Source organism: Mauremys mutica, chromosome 1 (genome assembly GCF_020497125.1).
Source record: "Mauremys mutica isolate MM-2020 ecotype Southern chromosome 1, ASM2049712v1, whole genome shotgun sequence".
NCBI lineage: Eukaryota > Metazoa > Chordata > Testudines > Geoemydidae > Mauremys > Mauremys mutica.
The window spans coordinates 24,828,081-24,848,666 of NC_059072.1; the positions used below are offsets into that span (position 1 = coordinate 24,828,081).

The following is a 20,586-nucleotide window of genomic DNA, read 5'->3' on the forward strand; positions in this document are numbered from 1 at the left end:
TTTCAGGTACAATCATGTTAAACTTCTAATGTACAGTCAGCCCACTTAAAATGTGCATTGTGGTTTTAGACTTAAGACTGATTCAAGCGATATTTCCTATACTTAAAGTGGGAATAGTGCGGAAACCAAAACCATCTCTAAACCAGGAATAAAGTGAGCTAACTGTACTTAGCATACTAATCATATTGAGAAAGTAATAACTAAAGGACACTGTGGGGACAAAGATCCTTTGGCAATAACCAACCTCATGGCTAGTTTACAAAAAAAAGGGCTGATTCCCAAGTTTTTCAATGATAGTCTGTGGAACTCTCAGGGACACAGTCTCCGTATTTGCATAAGCATGTTAAAGTATGCCCTGAGCACAAAGAGGACTTTGATCAAAACATAGCACACATTTTATACATCAAGGCACTAGACAGAGACACTTTACTTATAAAAGCAATTGAAGGTCGTTTCAGAAGGACTTGACAGGTTACAAGCTAATACTAATTTCAAAATGTCAATGGAAATCTGACTTGACCTAACTAAAAAAATAAGCTATGGAATATCTCTTTCTCCAGCATGACTGATACCAAAAACAAAGTCCATTCACTGAACCCAGAATAGGAGGAAGCAGTAGAAAACTTAGTTTATGGAAGGCAAACTTAAGCTCCATCTTATTCATGAAGCATTTAAAAATTAAGGTCCAAATTTCTCCAAATGCGTGTTTGTGAAGGAGTCAGTATCACAGTTTGTTGCATCAACCGACACAAACCTGGGGAACTCAAAACATGAAAGACAAGATGGCTGAATTCAGAATTGTTAATTTTTTGAAAGATGTGTAACTCCGTCCAGTCAGTTCAGTTATCAGCCAAGTTTGTTTTTAGCACATATGAATTGGTTTAGTCAAAGCTACATAATACACAAAATGCTCGTATGTTGGTTAATTGTGTAAGATGGTTACTTACCTTACAGTAACTGGTGTTCTTTGAGATGTGCTGTCTAAATGTATTTTACTCTTGGTGCACGCGAGCCCTCAGTAGTGAGATCAGAACATTTTGGCCAGCAATGCCTGTTGGCCCAGGCCTGTGCCCTAGCTACCCTCACAGCCCAGAAGGCATAAAAAGGCACAGCAGGGCCAACTGCATCTCAGTTCCTTTGCTAACCAGAATCTACATGACTATAGAATCTCATAGTGAGAAAGGAGGGCATGGATTACAACTAGGTAACACATATCAAAGAACATCAGTTACTGTAAAGTAAGTAGCCGCTTTTCTTCCAGTGATTGATTGTGTGTATTACACTCCTGATGATTCCGAAACAATGACCTCCTGCAGTGGGTCAACAGTCTTAACCAAATGGGCCTTGAAAAACTGCCTTGCCAAAGCTAGCACCAGCTCAAGAAGCCTCCCCAGTAGCACAGCATTTCATGAGTGTATGAATTAAACTCCAGGAGGCAGTTCTAGCAGAGCAAGCTTTTATCTAAGCTTAGTTATTTAATAACAGTCTAATACATTCTGAAATCTATCTGGATAACCTCTAGGAAGAGATTGCTTTCCCTTTTACTCTTTCAGTATAGGCTATAAATAATATAGAAGAGACTCTAAATGGTTTGGTTATATGTTAATAAAAATACAATGTTCTCAAAATTACAAAAGTGTGTAATTTTCCTTCAGAACTGCTAGCATCAGATTGGGAAAGAAAACCAGTAAATGAATGGTCTAATTAATATGAAAGTCAGAAACCACTTTAAGAAGGAATCTCTGATTAGGCTAAAAGAAACCTAATCTCTATGAAAAATAATGTATGATGCCCATGCCATTAAAATTTTAATTTTGCCAACCAGACAGGCCAGACACAATGGCCACTAAAACCAATGTTTTCACTGAAAGATGATGTAATGAACTCAGCAGCCCTACTAATACCACATTAAAGTCCCATGTTGGAGGGGGTTTCCCTAATCGGGTGAGAGGGAGAGTCGGACTAAATACACTAAGATCTTTAAAAATCTAAAAACTGTAAGGTGTGAAAATATTCTTTTATTTTGAATTTGTGAATTATAAGAAGATATAGCTGCTTGATTCTGTTAGTTCTATAAAAGTGAAAGTCCAGATGATTTAGTGAAAGCAGATAGCCCAAAATGAATGGAAGGTCTTTTAGAAATGGTGAAAGGTTGTGCACAAACAGTGAATCTTTCCATTTGTCATTTTAAGTAGATCTTTTAGGGTCCTGTGACACTGCACCCCTTATTCGTCAGAGTGATATTATTATGATACGATTATAGCATAATTATGATTTATTTTATGCAAGACAGGTCATGTAAGGTGTCACTGGAAAAGTTACGATTTGCTGAATATGATTATCCTATTTGTATGCATGTATCATTTTTGTATCTGAAGTTATAAATATTATCTATCTGTACTTCAAATGTAGTTACAACTGGGTAACGCCCACTAGACAAGGTGCTTTCAGTCTAGATAGTTGGTTGGGAAGGGCCTATTCAGGGCAATGAGCCATTAGGGAAAACAATAGGCCTTAGGAGATGCTTATCTCCCACCTGGTGAACCTTCTGGAGAACACACCAAACAGCCTGTACTGGTAATAGCTGCTATGACTCTACAAAGATATGTGACCAGGCCACATGATTCTGGACTCTATCTTGGGATATCAGTATTTTTCCACAAACTGGTCTGGGACCCAAGTTTTGAAACACAGGGTTCCCGCCATATGCTAAAGCTATGTAAGGCAGGGAGTGACATCATCTGTTGTTCTTCATTCCTCACATAAGAAGATTCCTGAAAACACCTGAGGAACAAAGGCTGAACTGGGGGAAGTGCTGACCCAGGCTAAAGGTATATGAAAGACCTGGGGATTCCAAGCTGCAAAGCTTGTATAGTTTGTGCCTTAAGAATCTGCAGCCCACTTGTATCATCCGTCAGGGTGAGGGATTCTTAATTCAAATCCTATCTTTCTAGTATATTAAGTATAGATCACTTTTTTCTTTATGTACTAACTCCTCTGCTTTGACCTGTTTGCTATCACTTATAATCACTCTTCTGGTTAATTTATTTTATGTTTTAATCTAAATGAGTGAGTTTGGAGTGACGTGCTTGGGAATCTTAGCTCAGAGAGGCTGTTGAATATTCCTCTCCACATTGAGGGGGAGGCGAACTGGATAATAAATTCATACTGGTTGGGGTTTGGACCAGGGCAGGACGGTACTGCTCTGGGGTTCTAGGCTGGAAAGCTGGGGATTATTTTGGCTGTAGCCTCTCTACTGTTGGTTAACATGCAGTGGCTGGTCAGAGAGCCTGCATGTAATTGCAGCTAGCTGTATCCCTACCTGTATGTATGCTGGTGGAAGTGTAAGGCCAGGAGCATGTCTGCAGCTTGTCACAGTAGCACAGGGTGAGTAGTAGTCCAGGCTACTCAGAGGGCACAGCAGTACCCCAGTTCTAGGCAGCACCCCAGGGGGGACCCGTCATAAGTCCTTTCTACTATTAAAATATTTGGTATATCCCTGGAGCAAGACTTCTTTACATCTGTTAAGCAATAAGCATCCAAGCTTTAAGGTGCAGTGTCTTCCTGTCATCTTGAAACATCTAATTTGACACTAAAGGCAATGTTATTGGAATCCAAACTGACAGTGTCAGCAGGTCTGGGAACAAATATTGCCTGGGCCAGGCTGGTGCAGTTAATATTATCATTGCTGTGGCATCCTTGGGCCATCTCAGAGTATACAAAATTAAGGGGGATAGATGGGTAGATGGACATCAAGAATCAAGATCATGATATTAGGAAGGCACCTGATGGAGATCCAACTCTGACCCTATCTCAAGCAAAAGATGTTGCATTTTTGTTCACTTCTGTGGCTAACAAGTCTATGATCTCTTGCATTCAGTTTTGGAAAATGTGCTGATTAATTGAGTTCTTTATGGACCACTCCTGGTTGGATCAAAAATGCCTGCCCAGCTGAAACACATGGGCGTTTATTAGTTTTGTTAGATGGATAGCAGTGACAGATACTAGATGGCTGGTGCATCACTCCCATAGCTGGGTTACTTCCTGACAGAAGAGGCCCCTTCCTGCCTGTTTAAATAAAACGTTTCAGCGCTGTTGTCTGTCATCACTTGAATTGACTTGCCTTGGATTAGAGGCAAGAATGCTACATGTCAGACAAACTGCTCTAAGCTCCAAAATATTTATGTATCGAAGAGATTCAACTTTTGACCACAGACCTTGAGTCTGATGACTTAAATGTGCTTCCCAGCCTAGACTGGAAGCATCCATCACCAGTGTTAACAAGGGGAGAAGAGGCGCAAGAGGGACACCCTTGCATACATCAATCAGATCTTTCCATCATGGAAGCGAAGAAAGTACAAACTGAGTAACCCCTTCCAGTATCTCTCTATGAGGTTCTATTCGAGTGTAAACTGATTTCAGCCAATTCTGCACACAATGAAGGTTAAGTCTGGCATGAAGAGTGATGAATATGCATGACTCATTGTGCCTCAGAACTCTTAGTCGTGATCTTACTGTTGTGCAAGGGTTACTCTGCAATTGGAAAATGATTCACATTGTGGTCTCAAATCTTGATTGATACCGCAGTGGAATCCAGAAGACCCCCTTGAATATTATTTTGTTGTGATAGAGTCAGATTTTCCTTGTTTACTGCAAGCCCCAAACTGGCGCACCGATGGAGAATGTATTGAATGTTAACTGAAACTTGCTGAGGAGAGGTATCTTGAAATCAGCCAATCATCAATGTAAGGATAAACTTGAAATGTTGTTTTCTGAGGGCTAGTCTACACTACACAGTTATGTCAAGATAAGGCACCTTATATCGACTTAATTATGTCAGTGTCTACACTACAGCCTTCCTCCCACTGATGTAAGTGCCTTAATACACTAACATAAGTCCACCTCCATGAAAGGCATAAGGCTTAGGTCGGTGTAGTTAGGGCGACGCAGCGTTTGTGTAGATACTGCACCCTTTAAATCGGCTTTCTTGTCAATTTCATGGCAGGAGTCATGAAATTGACATGCAAGCCCCCACTACCTGGAGAGCTAGGCTGCTTCTGACCCTGCTGCCATCTGGAGCCCGCAGGACTTAGGACCCCACTCTCTGCCTGGAGCCAAGCAGCCATGTCAATATCATGGCCAGGAAATTGAAAGGCTGCCCTGCTCCCGGCAGAGAGCGTGTGGGTTGGTATGAAGCCAGGGCAACTGGAGCCTGTTCCCCCGTGGCAAGAATCCCCCGGGTGTCTTGCCTCAGCTCCTGGCAGGGAATGGGGGAGGGGAGAAGCACCAGGCAGCTTACCCCGGATCTGGGCAGAGATCGGGGGGGACAAGCCCCGGGCAGCTTCCCCCAGCTCCCGGTGGGGAACAGGGAGTGGAGGAGGGAGGACAGCCTGTTGGGAGCCTGTGGGGCAGCTAGGGTCCTGGCAGGAAGCTGCCACTGGAGCTGAGAGACCAGGCTCTCAGCTCCCCACACTGCCACTCTGAGGTGAGTGGAAGTGCTCCTGGTAAGAATCTGCACCAGTGACCTGAGGGTAGTGTGGATATGCACCACTGCAGTAATTACTGCGGTGGCGGTAAGTCAACCTAATATAGGCTGACATAGATTTGTAGTGTAGATATACCCTGAGAAATGCCGCCACTGCTGCCAGAAATTTTGTAAAGGCCCAGGGGCTGCTGACAGGCCAAACAGAATAACTCTGTATTGGAAATGTTGTGTACCCAACAATGAAATAGAAATATTTCCTGTGTACAGGATGGTTGGAAATGTGCATCTTGGAGGTACAAAGCTGTAAACCAATTTTGTGGGTCTGGGGACAGGATTAGTGAGGTTAAGGTCATGGTTCGGAATTTGAGTCAAATGTATTTATTGAGTCTGCCTAGATCCAGAATGGGTCTCCAATCTCCTCTGTTGGGAAGCAGGAAAAGATTAGAACAAGTGACCTTTCCCCTGAATTGAAGAGGAACCTCTACTATGGCTGTGAGGGACTACAGAGATTGAACTTCTTGTTGTAGAATCCTCCAGAGGAGTCCCTGAAAAGGGACGGAGAAGGTGGATGGGGTGTAGGGATAGACTGGAACTGAAGAGTATAACCAGGCCGGTTAATCTGGAGAAGTGGTCCCCAACGTGGTGCCTGTGGGCGCCATGGTGCCCACCGGGGCATTCATGTGCACCCGCCTAGTGCCCAGCAGTTCTCTGTGCCTGCCGGGGACAGAGAACTCAGGCTGCGGGTGCAGTGTTCTCTGTTCCCGGCTGGTGCGGGGCCTGCCTAATGCCCAGCAGGGGAGAGAAGTTGCGACCCCGCGCCTGCCGGGGACAGAGTACTCTGGGGCTGCGGGCACCGGTGTTCTCCGTCCCTGCGGCATCTCTCCGGCTTCTCTCTTCTCTATGGATTCATATATTATGTAATATTAAATATGATTTTTTTGGATTATTTAATGTACAAATACAAAATAAACCTTGAAAAATTGTTGGCGCCCGCCACACTCTTCTGAAAACATGAATGTGCTACTGGCCACAAAAAGGTTGGGGACCACTGATTCTGGTGGATCCGTTAGGCTGCTGTAATAAAAAGGGGTAGAAATGAAAAAAAGATTCAAAATGATTGGTTTGGAACAGCTCTCAACAGAACTGTTAAACGTGCTGTCTCTTCTTGGTCAGATGTGAAGAGGTAGTCCTCTTATGCAGGACCGGCTCCAGGCACCAGTGCACCAAGCAGGTGCTTGGGGCGGCCAACGGAAAGGGGAGGCACGTCCGACTCTTCGGCGGTGGGTCCCTCAGACCGTCTTGGAGGGAAGGACCTGCCGCCGAATAATGAAGCAGCAGCGGTAGAGTTGCCGCTGAAGTGCCGCCAATCGCAGCTCCCCTCCCCCCACCGCTTGGGGTGGCAAAAACGCTGGAGCCGGCCCTGCTCTTATGGAAGCATTGCTTCTTTCTTAGAGGTTCAGAAGGTCTAGAATAGGCATAAAAGGTTGAGACGGTTGCTTTGATTGAGTTTGGCTGTATTGTTTTTAGCTGAAGAGTGTATATGCCCAGTGATGGAAATGTTACTCAACCTGTGCAGTAACTGTAGTTCTTTGAGATGTGTCCCCCATGGGTGCTCCACTTCAAGTGTGCATGCACCTCCTGAGCCCTCTATCGAGGATTTCTAGCTAGCAGCATCTGTTTGGCTCATACATGCACCCCTATGCCTCCCTGTGGCAGACACCAAGCCTACATAGGAGTGCATGGATGAATCGACCTCAGTTCCTTCTCTACTCATTCATCCTCTAGGGAACAACCGAAGCAGAGGGGAAGGAGGGCGAGTAGTGGAGCATCCATAGGGGGACACATCTAGAAGAACTGTAGTTACATCAGAGGGTAACATTTCTTACTTCTTTTAGTAGTGTCCTGTCAATGCTCCACTTCAGGTGACTTCTGAGCAGTATCCCTAGAAGGAGGAGAAAGCTTCGGGACAGGATCCAGAACTGAAGATCATACTGCAGAGCCAAGTGACATCAGATCCAACAGCATGAAGTAGGGTGTAATGCTTCAACATTACAAACTGAAGACCAGGTAGCAGCTCTGTATATCTCAAATACTGGGATATTCTCCAAAAAAATGCAGCAGATGTCGCCTGCCATTTGGTTGAATGCACTCTTGGCTCCAGGGGGTTGCTGACCACCTGCAGACTCATAACAGTAGCAATACAACCCAATATCCACTCTGAAAGTCTTTGAGCAGAAATGCAAGCCCTCGTAGACCTATCTGGGAAGGATATGAAGAGCCTAGGAGATCTCCTAAACTGCTTAGTTGTACCAGGTAAAACGCTAAGGCCCTTCTAACGTCCAGGGTATGGAAATAGGATTCCTACTGAGAACTGTGAGGTTTTGAAAAAACAGATAGATGGTTAGATTGGTTGAGATGGAACTCCAGTGTAACTTTGGGTAGGAACCTAGAATGTGGATGTAAAGAGACTTTATCATGAAAGAACATGGTAAAAAGGGGGATCTGCCATCAAGGCGCCAATCTCCCTGGCCCTACAGGCTGACAGGGCCTTACAGACTGCTTCAAAGATACATGAAATAGGGAGCAGGTCACCATTGGTTCAAATGGAGTTCTCGGAAGGTGGTTGAGAATCAGGCTGATGCCTCAAGATGGGGCAGAGGGTCTAACATGGGGAAAGAGATTACCTAGACCAATGAATCTTGATGATACCAGGTGAGCAAAAATTGAGAATTCCTCAACCGGGGAAAAAAGCAACGAGATGTACTTTGACTGAACTGATGGACAACCCAGAGAAGTTCAGATCCAGCAGGTAATCTAGGATGAGGGAAAGGGGAACTGATTCCAGTCAGAGGTAGTGACAACCACACAAGTGGACAAATCTCTTCCATTTCTGCAGATCAGTAGCATGGATTGATGTTTTCCTACTATTTAATAACACCTTCTGCACCTCCGTAGGGCAGGAAACCTCTATTCCGGAGAAACATCCAGGAGCCAGACTCTGAGCCACAGAACTGCCAGTTTGGGGTGAAGTGTGTGACCCACATCCTAAGGCAGATGAAAAATGATCAGGAGCCTGATCGGCATTTTGATACAGAGCTGAAGTAGGTAAAGAGTACCACACTTCTCTTGGCCAGGTAGGCACTATGAGGATAAACGCTGGTCTTGTACTGCCTGATCTTGTTAAAATTAAGGGTGCTGGAGGAAAGGCATAGAACAGGGTCTTTTTCCATGGTAGAAGGAAGGTGTCCCACAGGGAGTGGTAACCTAGTTCCCTCTTGGACAGAAGAGAGGACCCTTCCTGTTATCAGAGGTAGTGAAAAGATCGATCTCTGGCTTTCATCATCTCTGGAATATGCATGGGAGGACCTCAGTATCCAGTTCCCATTTGTAGTTGTGGGAGAAGTGTCTGCTGAGGGCATAAGCAGTGGTGTTCCAGATGCTTGGAAGGTGGACTGCTGAAATCTGGATATGGTTGGTTATGCATCAGTTCTAGAGGTTTATAACTTCAGTGCACAAGGAGGGGAATCTTGCGCCTTCCTGCTTGTTGATGTAAAACATACTGGACATGTCTGTCATGACCTTGATCATTTTGCCCTGATGAAGGGTAGGAAATGGAGGCAAGCATTCCTGATCACCCTGAGTTCCAACAAGTTGGAGACCGATTTTGTGGGCTGTCCATCTGCCCTGAAACATGAAGGTGTTGAGCTAGGCTTTGGCTGTTAGAGTCACTGATAGGGCTGGGCAGCAGAAAGGGACACTTGCACAGACATGAGGTTGCTCCTTCCACCAGTTTAGTGAGTTCTTTACTCACCTGCCTGTCCAGAGCAAGGTTGCCTTCTCTAGTTGATTCTGCCAGATTTCACACAGAATAGCAGCCTCGTGTTTCACCTTTGTAGCATCAACTCCACACTTGTGAAGAACAACTTCATCATACTGATCTTAGTTCTGCTTTGAGAGCAGGGGACTGGACTAGAAGACCTCTTGGGGTCCCTTCCAGTCCTACAATTCTATGATTCTATAAGAGACCAACTAGAGATCCTCTGTAAGATGGGCCTTCCCTAAGAGAAGTTGCATGTAAGATGTGCTTGTTTAGACACCTTATGTAAATATACCTCTTCCTGGGCCACCTTGAAGAAGAATTTCTGAACAAATGCCCCTGAGATGCATCAATATTTTCATCCTCTGGACAGATGAAACTTCAACTCTCTCTAGAGAACACTACCACACTAGCATCAACTTCCTGGATACCATGATCAGGGTTCAGGAGTAAGCAATGAACCCATACAGATACCCATAAGAAACCCACAGATCACCATCCCTACCTTCACCACCCCAAATACATCAAGCCACCCCAAACATACCAAGAAATCGATTATCTACCCCTAAGCAGGCATTCACATACCACAGAATATACTCTGAGAAGAAAGTCCAGGATATACACTTTAACCCATAAAAAACCACCTTCACCCAACAAGGACACTCCACCAGGTAAGTAGATTGCATCAGGGAACAGACCATCCAGATATCCTGAGATAACCTGCTTCAATACAGAAATAAAACCCCCTTCAACCACACACCTCTAGTTGTCACCTACCATATCACACTGGAACCCATACAGGGAATCACCAAACAATTACAACCCATACTTGATTTCTTTCAAGATGTGGTCCTCATCTTTCCTGAACTCTCTCTTCTGGCCTTCATACAACCCCCCAACCACTCCAACCTCATCATCAGTAGCAAGCTCCCCAGAGATCAGGACAAACCAACTCAAAATGGCACCAGACCCTGCCAGAACAACAGATGTAAAACCTGTAGACATATTTCAACTGCTATGATGATCAACACCCCCTACAACACACCTTTCAAGATTCATTGGTCCTATACATACCTATCACATAATGTGGGGGACTTCACCCAGTGCACTAAATGCCCCAATAAAAATTGTGTGGGTGAAACCAGATAATCACTAAGCTCTCAGATGAAGCTCAGAGCTCTAAGCTCAGAGAAAAATGATAAAAGACAAAAACATCCTATCACCTATGGGTGAACACTTTACACAAAGCAATCACTTCATAGCTGACCTCTCACTCATAAATCTGATCTATAGCCCATTTAAATCCCATCCCTAACATTTTTTCCCCTTTCCCGACCTATGACTTCACCATGACTGGTCCATTGAAATATGTGTTGACTACATATGCTAAACAATCTGTTCCACTTTGTATTTAGCTATGACACTGAGTACATTTCCCAGATCTGAAGAGCAGCGTGTAAGATCAAAAACTTGCTTCTCTCACCAACAGAAGTTAGTCTAAAAATATATTACCTCCCCCACCTTATGGCTAATTTAAAAAAGAAAACAAACAAAAAAAAAAACCTTTTTCTTATAGGAAGCCCATATAAAAAACATTCTACTAGGGAAACAGCAACTTTTATAGCAGCTTCTGCAGCTCGCCTGCAAAAGACTACTGTAAGATTTGTGAAGTGGCTATGTGAACCGTAAAGCACTTTTTACTGAGAATTACTCTAGATTTGGCAGCAGGGAAAAATATGGGAACTGAGCAACATGTTGTATGTGTCTAATACCATGATTTCACTGTATTTGGGGTTGTTTAAAGTCCATGGCCCATGGACTCTCAGACTGAAGACACGTGGAGAGAGAAATATGCAGGTCTATGTACATTCTCACCTGCTCAGTAAGTAATATTGAGGTATTGCTGTATTTTTTACTTGTTTCAGATCCAAGTGTAACAAATCTTAGAAGAAAGAGGGTTAATGAAATGCACCAAATCACTAGTTCCCAATTGTAGTGACAATCAAGGAAGATCTCATGCACATGAAGCAACTGAAAGTAAAAAGAAAAAGCAAAATTAAGAGTTATTGAACTTCAAAATAAAGGTTAATGCTACAGTAAGATAAAAGAACTTTAGTTCCTAATATTTTTTTTCCCTTGTAAAAAGTATGGATCTGGTTTTTATTCTATAATAGACTTTTAAAATTAATTTATATTTCAGAACCAACATTCTATTAACAGAGATAGATTTTCATGTAAGGACTGAGCAGTCCTAAGAGTAGTTTAGGAAGTTTTGGTCCCTTTAGCATGCAAGTAAAGCAAAAAAAAAAAATTGTTTAATACAAAACGAAGAGGTTTGAAGTCCTTAAGTTATCACATTTGCTTGAAAACAGCAACATACTTATCACTTGGATTAAAAAGAAAACTGAATCCATATAAAGTTGCTAAACTTAAAATTATGTTCATATTAAAATATGTATGATTAACACTATGATTTTGGTATGGAAGTCATGGTGTTCACAATAATAATGCATCTGAATAAAAACCGGGACGAGCCTGTCCCATGGGTCTGAACCCAGCTCCACAGGTGCCACAGACAAGGGAGGTGGAGAGCCAAAGAGCCACTCTCCTCTCCCCCACCTCCTTTTAAAAACTAGACTGGAAAGGAAAGTGCTGTGGCTTGATCCAGCTGTCCAGCAGCCAGGTCCCACTATATGTTGTTCCATGTGCTGGTAGCTGGGCTCTCACCTGCAAGTTGCCGAAACGATGGCAGTAGCCCTCTCTAGGTGCTGTGGACCATCTGAATCCAGGAAGAGGGACAGATGTGTCACCAAAGGGCCTCAGGCTTGCCAGCAGGGAGAGTAAGGTAAGGAGTGGGCAAAGGGGAGCAGGGCTTCCAGGAGGATCGGGCTAGTGGGGCTCCCTCGAATGACCTTTCTGTCATTTATCTTTTTTTCTCCTGCACCTCTGTCATGAAAATTTACTATACGTTTCCATGCCAAAATCATAGCCTTATTTAGATTATATACCAGGAAAAGGCAGTGAAATTATTTTTGGCTAAAAAGGAAATGGAGAAACGATTGCTAGTCGATTCAAATGACAGGGCTCCTGGTAGTTAGCTGCAGACATCCAAGCAAGTGTTTACAATAAATATTAGGCTATATAAACATAGGTTTGCTTATTCCACTAGAGGGCAGGCTAATACTAGCACACTTAACAATGTAATCTTTCCTGAAGAGTTCTGTGTAAGCTCTCTCACCCACACAAACTGGACCAATAAAATATATTACCACACATCTTGTCTCTCTAATATCCTGAGACCAATATGGCTACAATACTATTGCATTTCCTATTTCTCACAGAAATCAGGATGGCAATTTATAGCAACAGAATGAAAGGAATAGGAGCCAATATACAAACACCCAGAATGCAAATAATTAAGACACTATTAAAATATCTCACTGAATAATATTATATTATACTTTTAAAATCCCCAATTAACCCCTCCAGATTAATTTTATTACACAGAGTGCCTGCAAAAGCAGGTTTTTGATAGGTTGTGTTCTGAAATCACTAAGATCCAAAATTCATGGGGAACAGGAAAAAATGGATGAAAAAAATTATAACACGGATATGAAAACAATGTTATAGTTTATTTTCTTTTAATTTATACTCTTGGTAGAATACATTTAGCCATACACTGGTGGTTAAAAAGTTAAACTTCTAAAATGAATAAATTGAGTTATAGTAGAAATTAACCTTCTGAAAAGGCACTAACCATATTTTCACTGTATATCTTCCAGCCTGGAAGGCTTGCTTATAAAGTGTAACATTTTTAAAGAAGCATTAATAAGTCTTGGCTGCCTTTACATAAATGAGGTATCCTCACCTGAGCACAGCAGGTAAATACAACTGAAATAGTCAATAAGAAGGCAGACGAAACTATTACATCGACTGACCGCTGAGGACCTCGCCGCTGGAAAATAAGGGAAACATATTGAGTGAAATTCTCAGTAGTAATTAACCAAGAAACTTTGTAGATCTAGTCAGGTTCACAACCCCAGCATAGGCTGATTATGGCTCTCAGTGGCATAACCTAGAACTTTAAAAACAAAATGTATTTTAATTTTACAGTGTAGCTACACATTAATATTTCCTGAGACAATGCATCACCAATGAAGAAGAAAGGGGAAGTGGGTGGCTCAGGGAAACTATAAGAGACTATGAAACAACTGGTTTGTTCAGTTCCTCAGTGATCAAAAGTTGCTAGTTAATCGTTTTCCCTAACTGCCCTATGAATGGAAAAGATATTCTGCCTCAGGCCATAGCAAAGAACTAAACTTGGGTTGACAGCAGAGTTGGAATACAGACCACTGCTATCAAGATGCCATCTACATGCATCAGTGCAACAATCTCTTTCAGTTTAAGAATACTGCATTGGGATACCAAAAAGATTATCCCACATAGCCATACTATACTTCTACATGTGAAAATTCTCATGAGGGATGGAAAAAAAGAAAGGTCTGGGACAGGCTAATATGACCGGAAAGGCATGTTATTGTTTTCAATAATCTCACTCCTGGTTACATATACAGCAAGATGATCTTGTAATTCTGGGGTTTTTTTTCCTTTAAGAATTGAGTGCCCTCTGCTGGATTGAAAAATGTGTACGTTATGAACATACATTCATTTTTACTCCCCATCTTTCTTTTCCCTTCTGAAAATTTACTTCTCTGTTGCATAAATGAGAAATGTAGGAGTTTTTGATTGTGAGGTACTTATTTGGGACACACTTAGAACCTGAACAAATAAGACATATAATTTCTCCTGAATCCAGTGACTCCACTTTTTTCTGGATAATGATCAAAGTGAATATTGAGAACAGCTTGTCCTAGCACAAAGTATATTAGTGCATGCATGACAATTGTGGAAAAAACAAAAAGGGGGAAATGAAAATGCCGCATATGAACGTCATTCTAAAATCTCAATGTCTTGACTCACAACGGAACATACAAGCTGCATCAAGGCAGTGTCTCTCTCTGCTTCATAACTCCCCACATTATATAACTCAAAGTTTGCACAAGTTGGCACAGTTGGCTCAAAACAGGCTCTGGAACAGCAGAATTGAACAATTAAAAAATGAATGGCTTTGGCAAAACTATCCAGGAAATCTTTAAAACAGAACATGTCTGCGTTCTGCATGTCTTTAGGCAATGTTTTCATAAAGCAATAAATTCATCCACAAAAATGCATGGGAGGAAAATTGACAAATTGTTTTTGGACTACAATGTAGTCTATAGTTTATTAGTTGATTTAATATGGTGCAGGGGCCAAATGAACTGCATATACAGTAAAAACAAAATGTTGGCTGTTATATAAACAGATAGACTGTTTATATAACTGTGTTCAGCCTAACGTTCTACTAAAAATAGTTCTGTGCTTTTTTCTTTGAAATAATCTCTTTGTATGACCATAATGTGCTCTGCTTAGGAAAGCACCTTGTGACCATTTGACGCTAAAGCTTGTCACTCAACTATAGAATAATGCTTCCTTCTTTGGTCTTCTGGAGTCCAAACTGGTTAACTTTCCAGATGTGTCACAAGTCTCTCCTATTTTCAGGGCTATGTGGGGAAGGAACAGGATGAGGTAAGGAGAATTTGTGAATTATGCTATAATAGTTACATGGTGGGAACAAAGTATAATTGTATAAGATGGCAGTGAATTTACTAAACCCCTGATTGTTACGTATAATGAAAGGAGAGCCTGAAGTAATGGACAGATGGTCCTAGTAGGTATGGCTTTCTTTTTTTAATTGCAGTATTGAAACACAAATATTGCAGTACTAAGTAAGCAACTACATAAAGTGAAACTGATTTCCATTGTCAGAAAGGAGAGAAATAAAGAGCATAAGCAGTAACAGGTGAGCTGTATTTCAAAACTTTCATACAATAATAACTTAAATATTATTTTAATAATATTTGTAATATGGGTAAACAAACTTGTTTACAACATTTTTAAGTTGACAGTTCCCTTTAAGAAAGTGGTGTTGGAAGGGTTCAAAATGAAGTCATGCCCTGACCTTTCTCAAACAGAAGCGTGGTGGAAGCAAAGGGGAACAGACCATTTCAGAATCACAGAGGAAAGTGGAAGACCTCCTGGCCTCCCGGGGGGGGGGGGTAGACGGGGGAGTGGGGGAAAGCATTTTTAACAATAGTACACTCTGGATAAAGTTAGCATTCAAGGATATAATTAAGTTGAGAAGTCTAGGCAGTGTAGCTTTTTTATATTTAATCTTAGAAAAGGAAGCTTATTCCATTAAAAAGGCCAAATACTGTAGAAAATTTGTTACTTGACATTTTCTTTCTGGGACTAATCTCTTCCCTAGACAGTAAGACTACACCTCACTTCCTGCAAAGGCTGGAGGCAGTTTAGTCTTTTCCATGAGGCTCTCTCTAGGGCTCAGCCAACCCATGGAGAATCTCTGTGCTGGAACTGAAGCTGCAGATAAAGACGGATGGAAAACACCTGATTCCATGATATCCTGGAAATCACTATCTGCATCTTTTCAAATCTTATCAATATGAAGGAGGCATCACTGCAATAAATTTTGCTATTCCTGATGTAGCCACCTGGTTCAATCAACTTCAGGTGAAATTGTAGTTGCTGCTCTCCACCAGTCATACAAAAGAAGACCTCTGTTGTGTACAGAGGAAAGAAGTTCCAGTGATCAGGGCACTACCCTGGGACTCTGAAGAACTGGGTTTGATTCCGTGCTGTGCCACAGACTTCGTGTGTCTCTGGTCAAGTCTCACAGTCTCTATGTCTCAGCTTCCCACCTATAAATGGGGATAATAGTACTTCCCTATCTGAGAAGTTTTTCTAGGCATAAGTACATTAAAGATTGCAAAACACTCAGATGCAGTAGTAATGGATACCATACAAGTACCCACAATAGATCAGATTAGATAGACTAGATAGGAGAACTAGTTTCCCTATGTTCACCTCAATTATTAGGTGGATTATTCTTGAAAGAGGATCGGGGAATGCTCTTTCAAGTTTATGATGAACCTGTGTACTTGGTGTATAGAAGGGGTCCTCTTGGGTCACTTCCTGCAAGATCCTCAAAAATAGTGTTCTGGTAACTATGTCATCTAAGAACAGGTTTAAATGAGTCTGTAGAATCCTTAGCTGAACTGTTAGTAGAACCAACATTTTTATAAACATGCTGTGAATAAGTTGTTAGAGAACACTCCTGAGTCCAGAACTTCTATTTGGAAAGAAAACTGAAAGGATTATTTGCCCAGCAGCTCAGTTACTTAATTTAAGAACCTGGGATGATATCTTGAGTTTTTCTTTTGGAGGTGGACTGGACCTTGGACTCAGGTGGGGGATGGGGGATGAGGTTTTTGGCTTTACCCTGAAGAATCGCTTATCAGGAAGGATGATTCACTTTGTGGAGTTTTAAGAAGTGAAGAAGAGGATTGATCTTCCCTTATGGAGAGGTTTCTGGAAGAGCTTTTATTGGTATGATGGGAAACAGAAACCCTAACAAGCCATTCCTTGGAAGAAGAAGGATTTGCAGATTGGGAGTAATCATGGCAGTGCTGTCTTTTTATGACTCTCGAGAGAGAGAGAGTCTCCTTGTAGATGGAGCTCTTCTTTATCTTCTGATTGCTCCATCTGATTTTACTCCTGGGGGCATTCTGCACCAAAAAATTAAAAATTCTGTGCTCAATATTTTAAAATTCTGAAAATTTTATTTGTCAAAATAACACTACGTAATCATGCCAGTTTCAATTATTTTGGTATTTTACTTCCCTGTCAGCAAGTATGTCTGTAACAAAACAAACACACAAAAATTCCCCCAGGAGTAGAGTTAAAGAAACCCCTATGACAACCCAGTTCCTGTTTCTCTCCCCCTTCCCTCCCTTTCCCCAGACCCCATCAGCAGGGCCCCCCCCCACCAATACACCCAACCCCCCTCTTCCCCAGAGCCCAACCACAGGGCCCCCCCAGCCCAGATATCTGCACCCGGTCCTCCCCCAGAGCCCAGCTGCAGAGTCCCCCCTTGCCCATGCAACCATCCCACTCCCGCCCCAGAGCCCAGGGATCCACAGGGAGAAACAGCCTAATGCTTGGTCCCAGGCTTGCACGGAGTTTTCTCTATCCCACCCTCTCCCTTCCATCAGGGCATGCTGGGAACTGCAGCTGCCAGGAATCCTCTAGTTCCCTCTCCCTACCCGCAGCAGTGTCTTCTATTTGCAAGCTGGGGCTCTGCTGAGTCCAGTGGCCCCTAGTCGTGGCTAGCAGCACTGCAGCCCATTTCTATGGGGGAAAAGGAAATTCTGCATGCACAACATTAATTTCTGCAAAATTCTGTGCTGCGCAGTGGTGCAGAATTCCCCCAGGAATATGATTTATTCTGTCATAAGGGAGTCTATGATAAGGCCGGAGGCTAAACCACCACCACTGGAGTCAAAGAAAGGCACAAAGGGCTTGGTGAGGACCAGGAGCTTGTTGGAAAAGCCTGAGCTAGCTTTGTTTACTGCAACAGGTGCTGCCAAAATGTCTTGGATTAGGAGAGAAGTGAGGATATTGATAGGAAATTAGCAATTCAGAGGAAGGCAGACCTCAATGTAACAATATCATCAGCTTTCCAACAATGGGACATGCATTTATATTAACAGCGTAAGAGTGATAGGAAAAAATATAGTCATTTTACCTTCAAATAGGACCGGAGAGAGAGCCACATTTTTATATTTTGCACTTTCTTCAGCCGGAAGTGAGGAATCTCTGATTTTCTTGCCCTTCTAGCAGATGTTAAATGACCAAAGAGTTTGGCAAAAAGAAGCCTCTACGAGAGACGAACAAAATTTTAGAGTTAAGTTATTATAAATTCATTTAAAAAAATGCAAGAAAAAAGCTGAGCTCAACATGGCTTATCAATTTAGTTTCATATATTAAACATGCTACCTTAAAGAGCAGAAATACAGGAAGTGCTATACTAAAAAGAAACATCAATAAATTATATGAATCCATTATATGAATCCAACAGAATAGGAAAATTTAACTGTGCTTGCCTGAAAATTTGTATTTTACACAGATCCATTACCAAGAGAGCTGGGCAAAAGTTTATCTGCAGAAAAATGTAGTTTTGGGTCAACCAAAAGTATTCACGAATTCATGTCATGTTTACTGAATAGTTTCGACCATACACACACAAAACAAAACAAATAAAACCCAGAACTCATGCTTAGTGAGATTCCAAAGAAGCAGGGGCTTCTTCCCTTGAGAGAACTACAGAGTACAATGCACCTCTCATTGATTGTTCCATCAGGAAGAATTTTAAACACAGCTCTCTGGCTTTCAGGATGCATTCTGAAAAAGACTTATAAAATCACATACTTTCTGGGCTTATGGCCAGGGGAAAAAAATGCACTTATTGTGTCCATCATTTATTGGAATGATGCACAACAGCCAGGTTTCAAAACCTGGAAATTCTGCGTCAGCCATAGGGCTGATAGACCTGGTACTGGTCTAAATAAAATAACTAAACAAATAACTAAATAAAAACAACCTAACTCTGTCTCGCTCACATATACACAAACACAAAGATATATATACACAGACATATATTCATTTTTCATCAATGGGCTAACAATATATATATGAAAAATAAAGAAAAACTAAGTATTGTAAGTACACTAGCTATATAGCCACACAGACTACAGTAGCTAAGAAGACAATGAAGTTGGTCTGTCTCACTGTCACAAGCTGTAAGAAAAAAAACTGAGCGGTGGTTCGGGGGCAACTCCACCCTTTATGCCATTGAGCATGTTTGGTGGGGGCGGTGGGCAGAACAGCATGCAGAGTCCATTTGCAGTTCTAATAGACACTGCTACTTAAAAGATTTCCATTCCTGTGTATAGGGCACATATGTACTGGGATCCACATGCACAGATACTCGAAGAAGAATCAGTACTTTTAAGCATGGCAACTCAGAGTGATAACTAAGCAAAACAGCCTGGTAAGGAGTAGGTGACCTATAGCTAGTTTCTTATGTGTGGTAGGAAAACTCCATTTCCTAGGGAAGATGGGGAGGGATAAGTCGTTATAGCTTGTGTACAGAAGCCACAGACCTCCTAATTATAGTTTCTTAGAGATCAGTATTCTGCCTGAAAGATTATCTGCCTTTTTAAAATATATAATTGTATTATTTAATCCCTTAACTCTGATATGGACAACTGGCCTTCCTGCCTTAGGGAAAACCCATCCCCGCCAAGTCTTTGGTTTGGTCTTTTCCACTTTTATCTGCCAACCCATGCTCTATGAAGGTGAACAGGGGAACTTCAGAGAGAGGAACACAATTAAGCTAAGACACACTTCCAAAAAGATTTCCAAGTGGCTAGCAATCTCTCTGCCCTCAAGCAGGCAGGGCTCATTGTCTCGTCTCTCCAGTACAGATCCCTTCTGGATCTCTCAGGCAAGGTACTGAGGGATTCAACAATGGACTCCCCAGAGGCTCTAATCCTATCTACTGTACGGAATCTATAAAATACAGATGGTTCTACATTTCCCTGGATGGCCCCAGCCTGGGATATCAGTACGGATCCCTTGGGAGGCCTGTTGTTGAGATGGCAGCAGGGAGAGGAAGCTGGGCCTGACTATCCAGCGTTGGCAGTCTGTCTCACTGTCAGCCAATGCCCTCCATACACTGCCTGAGGAGAGGCAGAAAACATCTGAGCTCCTCAGTCAGAACTGTGGCTGCTGGCATGAGTTCTAATGATTTAGACACTATTTTCCATCTGAAGCATGGCCCATCTGGCATCACTCCTGTTGTGAAAACAAGAGAGGGGGAGCTGCTTGCCCTTGGAGATGGCTATTTCAATCCTGCCTGACTCCTTTCCCATACAGCAGTGTTTCCCAAACTTGGGACGCCGCTTGTGTAGGGAAAGCCCCTGGCGGGCCGGGCCAGTTTGTTTACCTGCCCCGTCCGCAGGTTCTGCCGATCGTGGCTCCCACTGGCCGCGGTTCACTGCTCCAGGCCAATGGGAGCTGGTGGAAGCGGTGGCTCGGCCCGTGCTGCTTCCAGCAGCCCCCATTGGCCTGAAGCAGCAAACCACAGACAGTGGGAGCCGCGATCAGCGGAACCTGCGGACGGAGCAGGTAAACAAACCGGTCCAGCCCGCCAGGGGCTTTCCCTACACAAGCGGTGTCCCAAGTTTGGGAAACACTGCTGTACGGGGTACAGGTGGATTGAGGGAACTTCAGCTCTGGGAGATGACTGAGAATTAGTTGGACAATT

The 20,586-nt window shown here is 42.6% G+C and overlaps 1 protein-coding gene across 6 annotated transcripts in view; it reads right to left on the minus strand.

Annotated features, from left to right (window-relative positions):
- PHTF2 (putative homeodomain transcription factor 2) overlaps positions 1-20,586 on the minus strand; it is a 172,578-nt gene that overhangs the window by 11,091 nt on the left and 140,901 nt on the right. For 5 of the 6 annotated variants that reach the window (XM_045029620.1, XM_045029597.1, XM_045029616.1 and 2 more), the window contains 3 exons: positions 18,004-18,135; positions 13,171-13,257; positions 11,178-11,333 (listed from right to left, as the gene is read on the minus strand). In XM_045029620.1, coding sequence (XP_044885555.1) covers positions 11,178-11,333; positions 13,171-13,257; positions 18,004-18,135 — 375 coding nt within the window. Of the gene's footprint in view, positions 1-11,177; positions 11,334-13,170; positions 13,258-16,183; positions 16,985-18,003; positions 18,136-20,586 lie in introns of those variants that run through there. The other variant, XM_045029629.1, reaches the window with a different exon arrangement.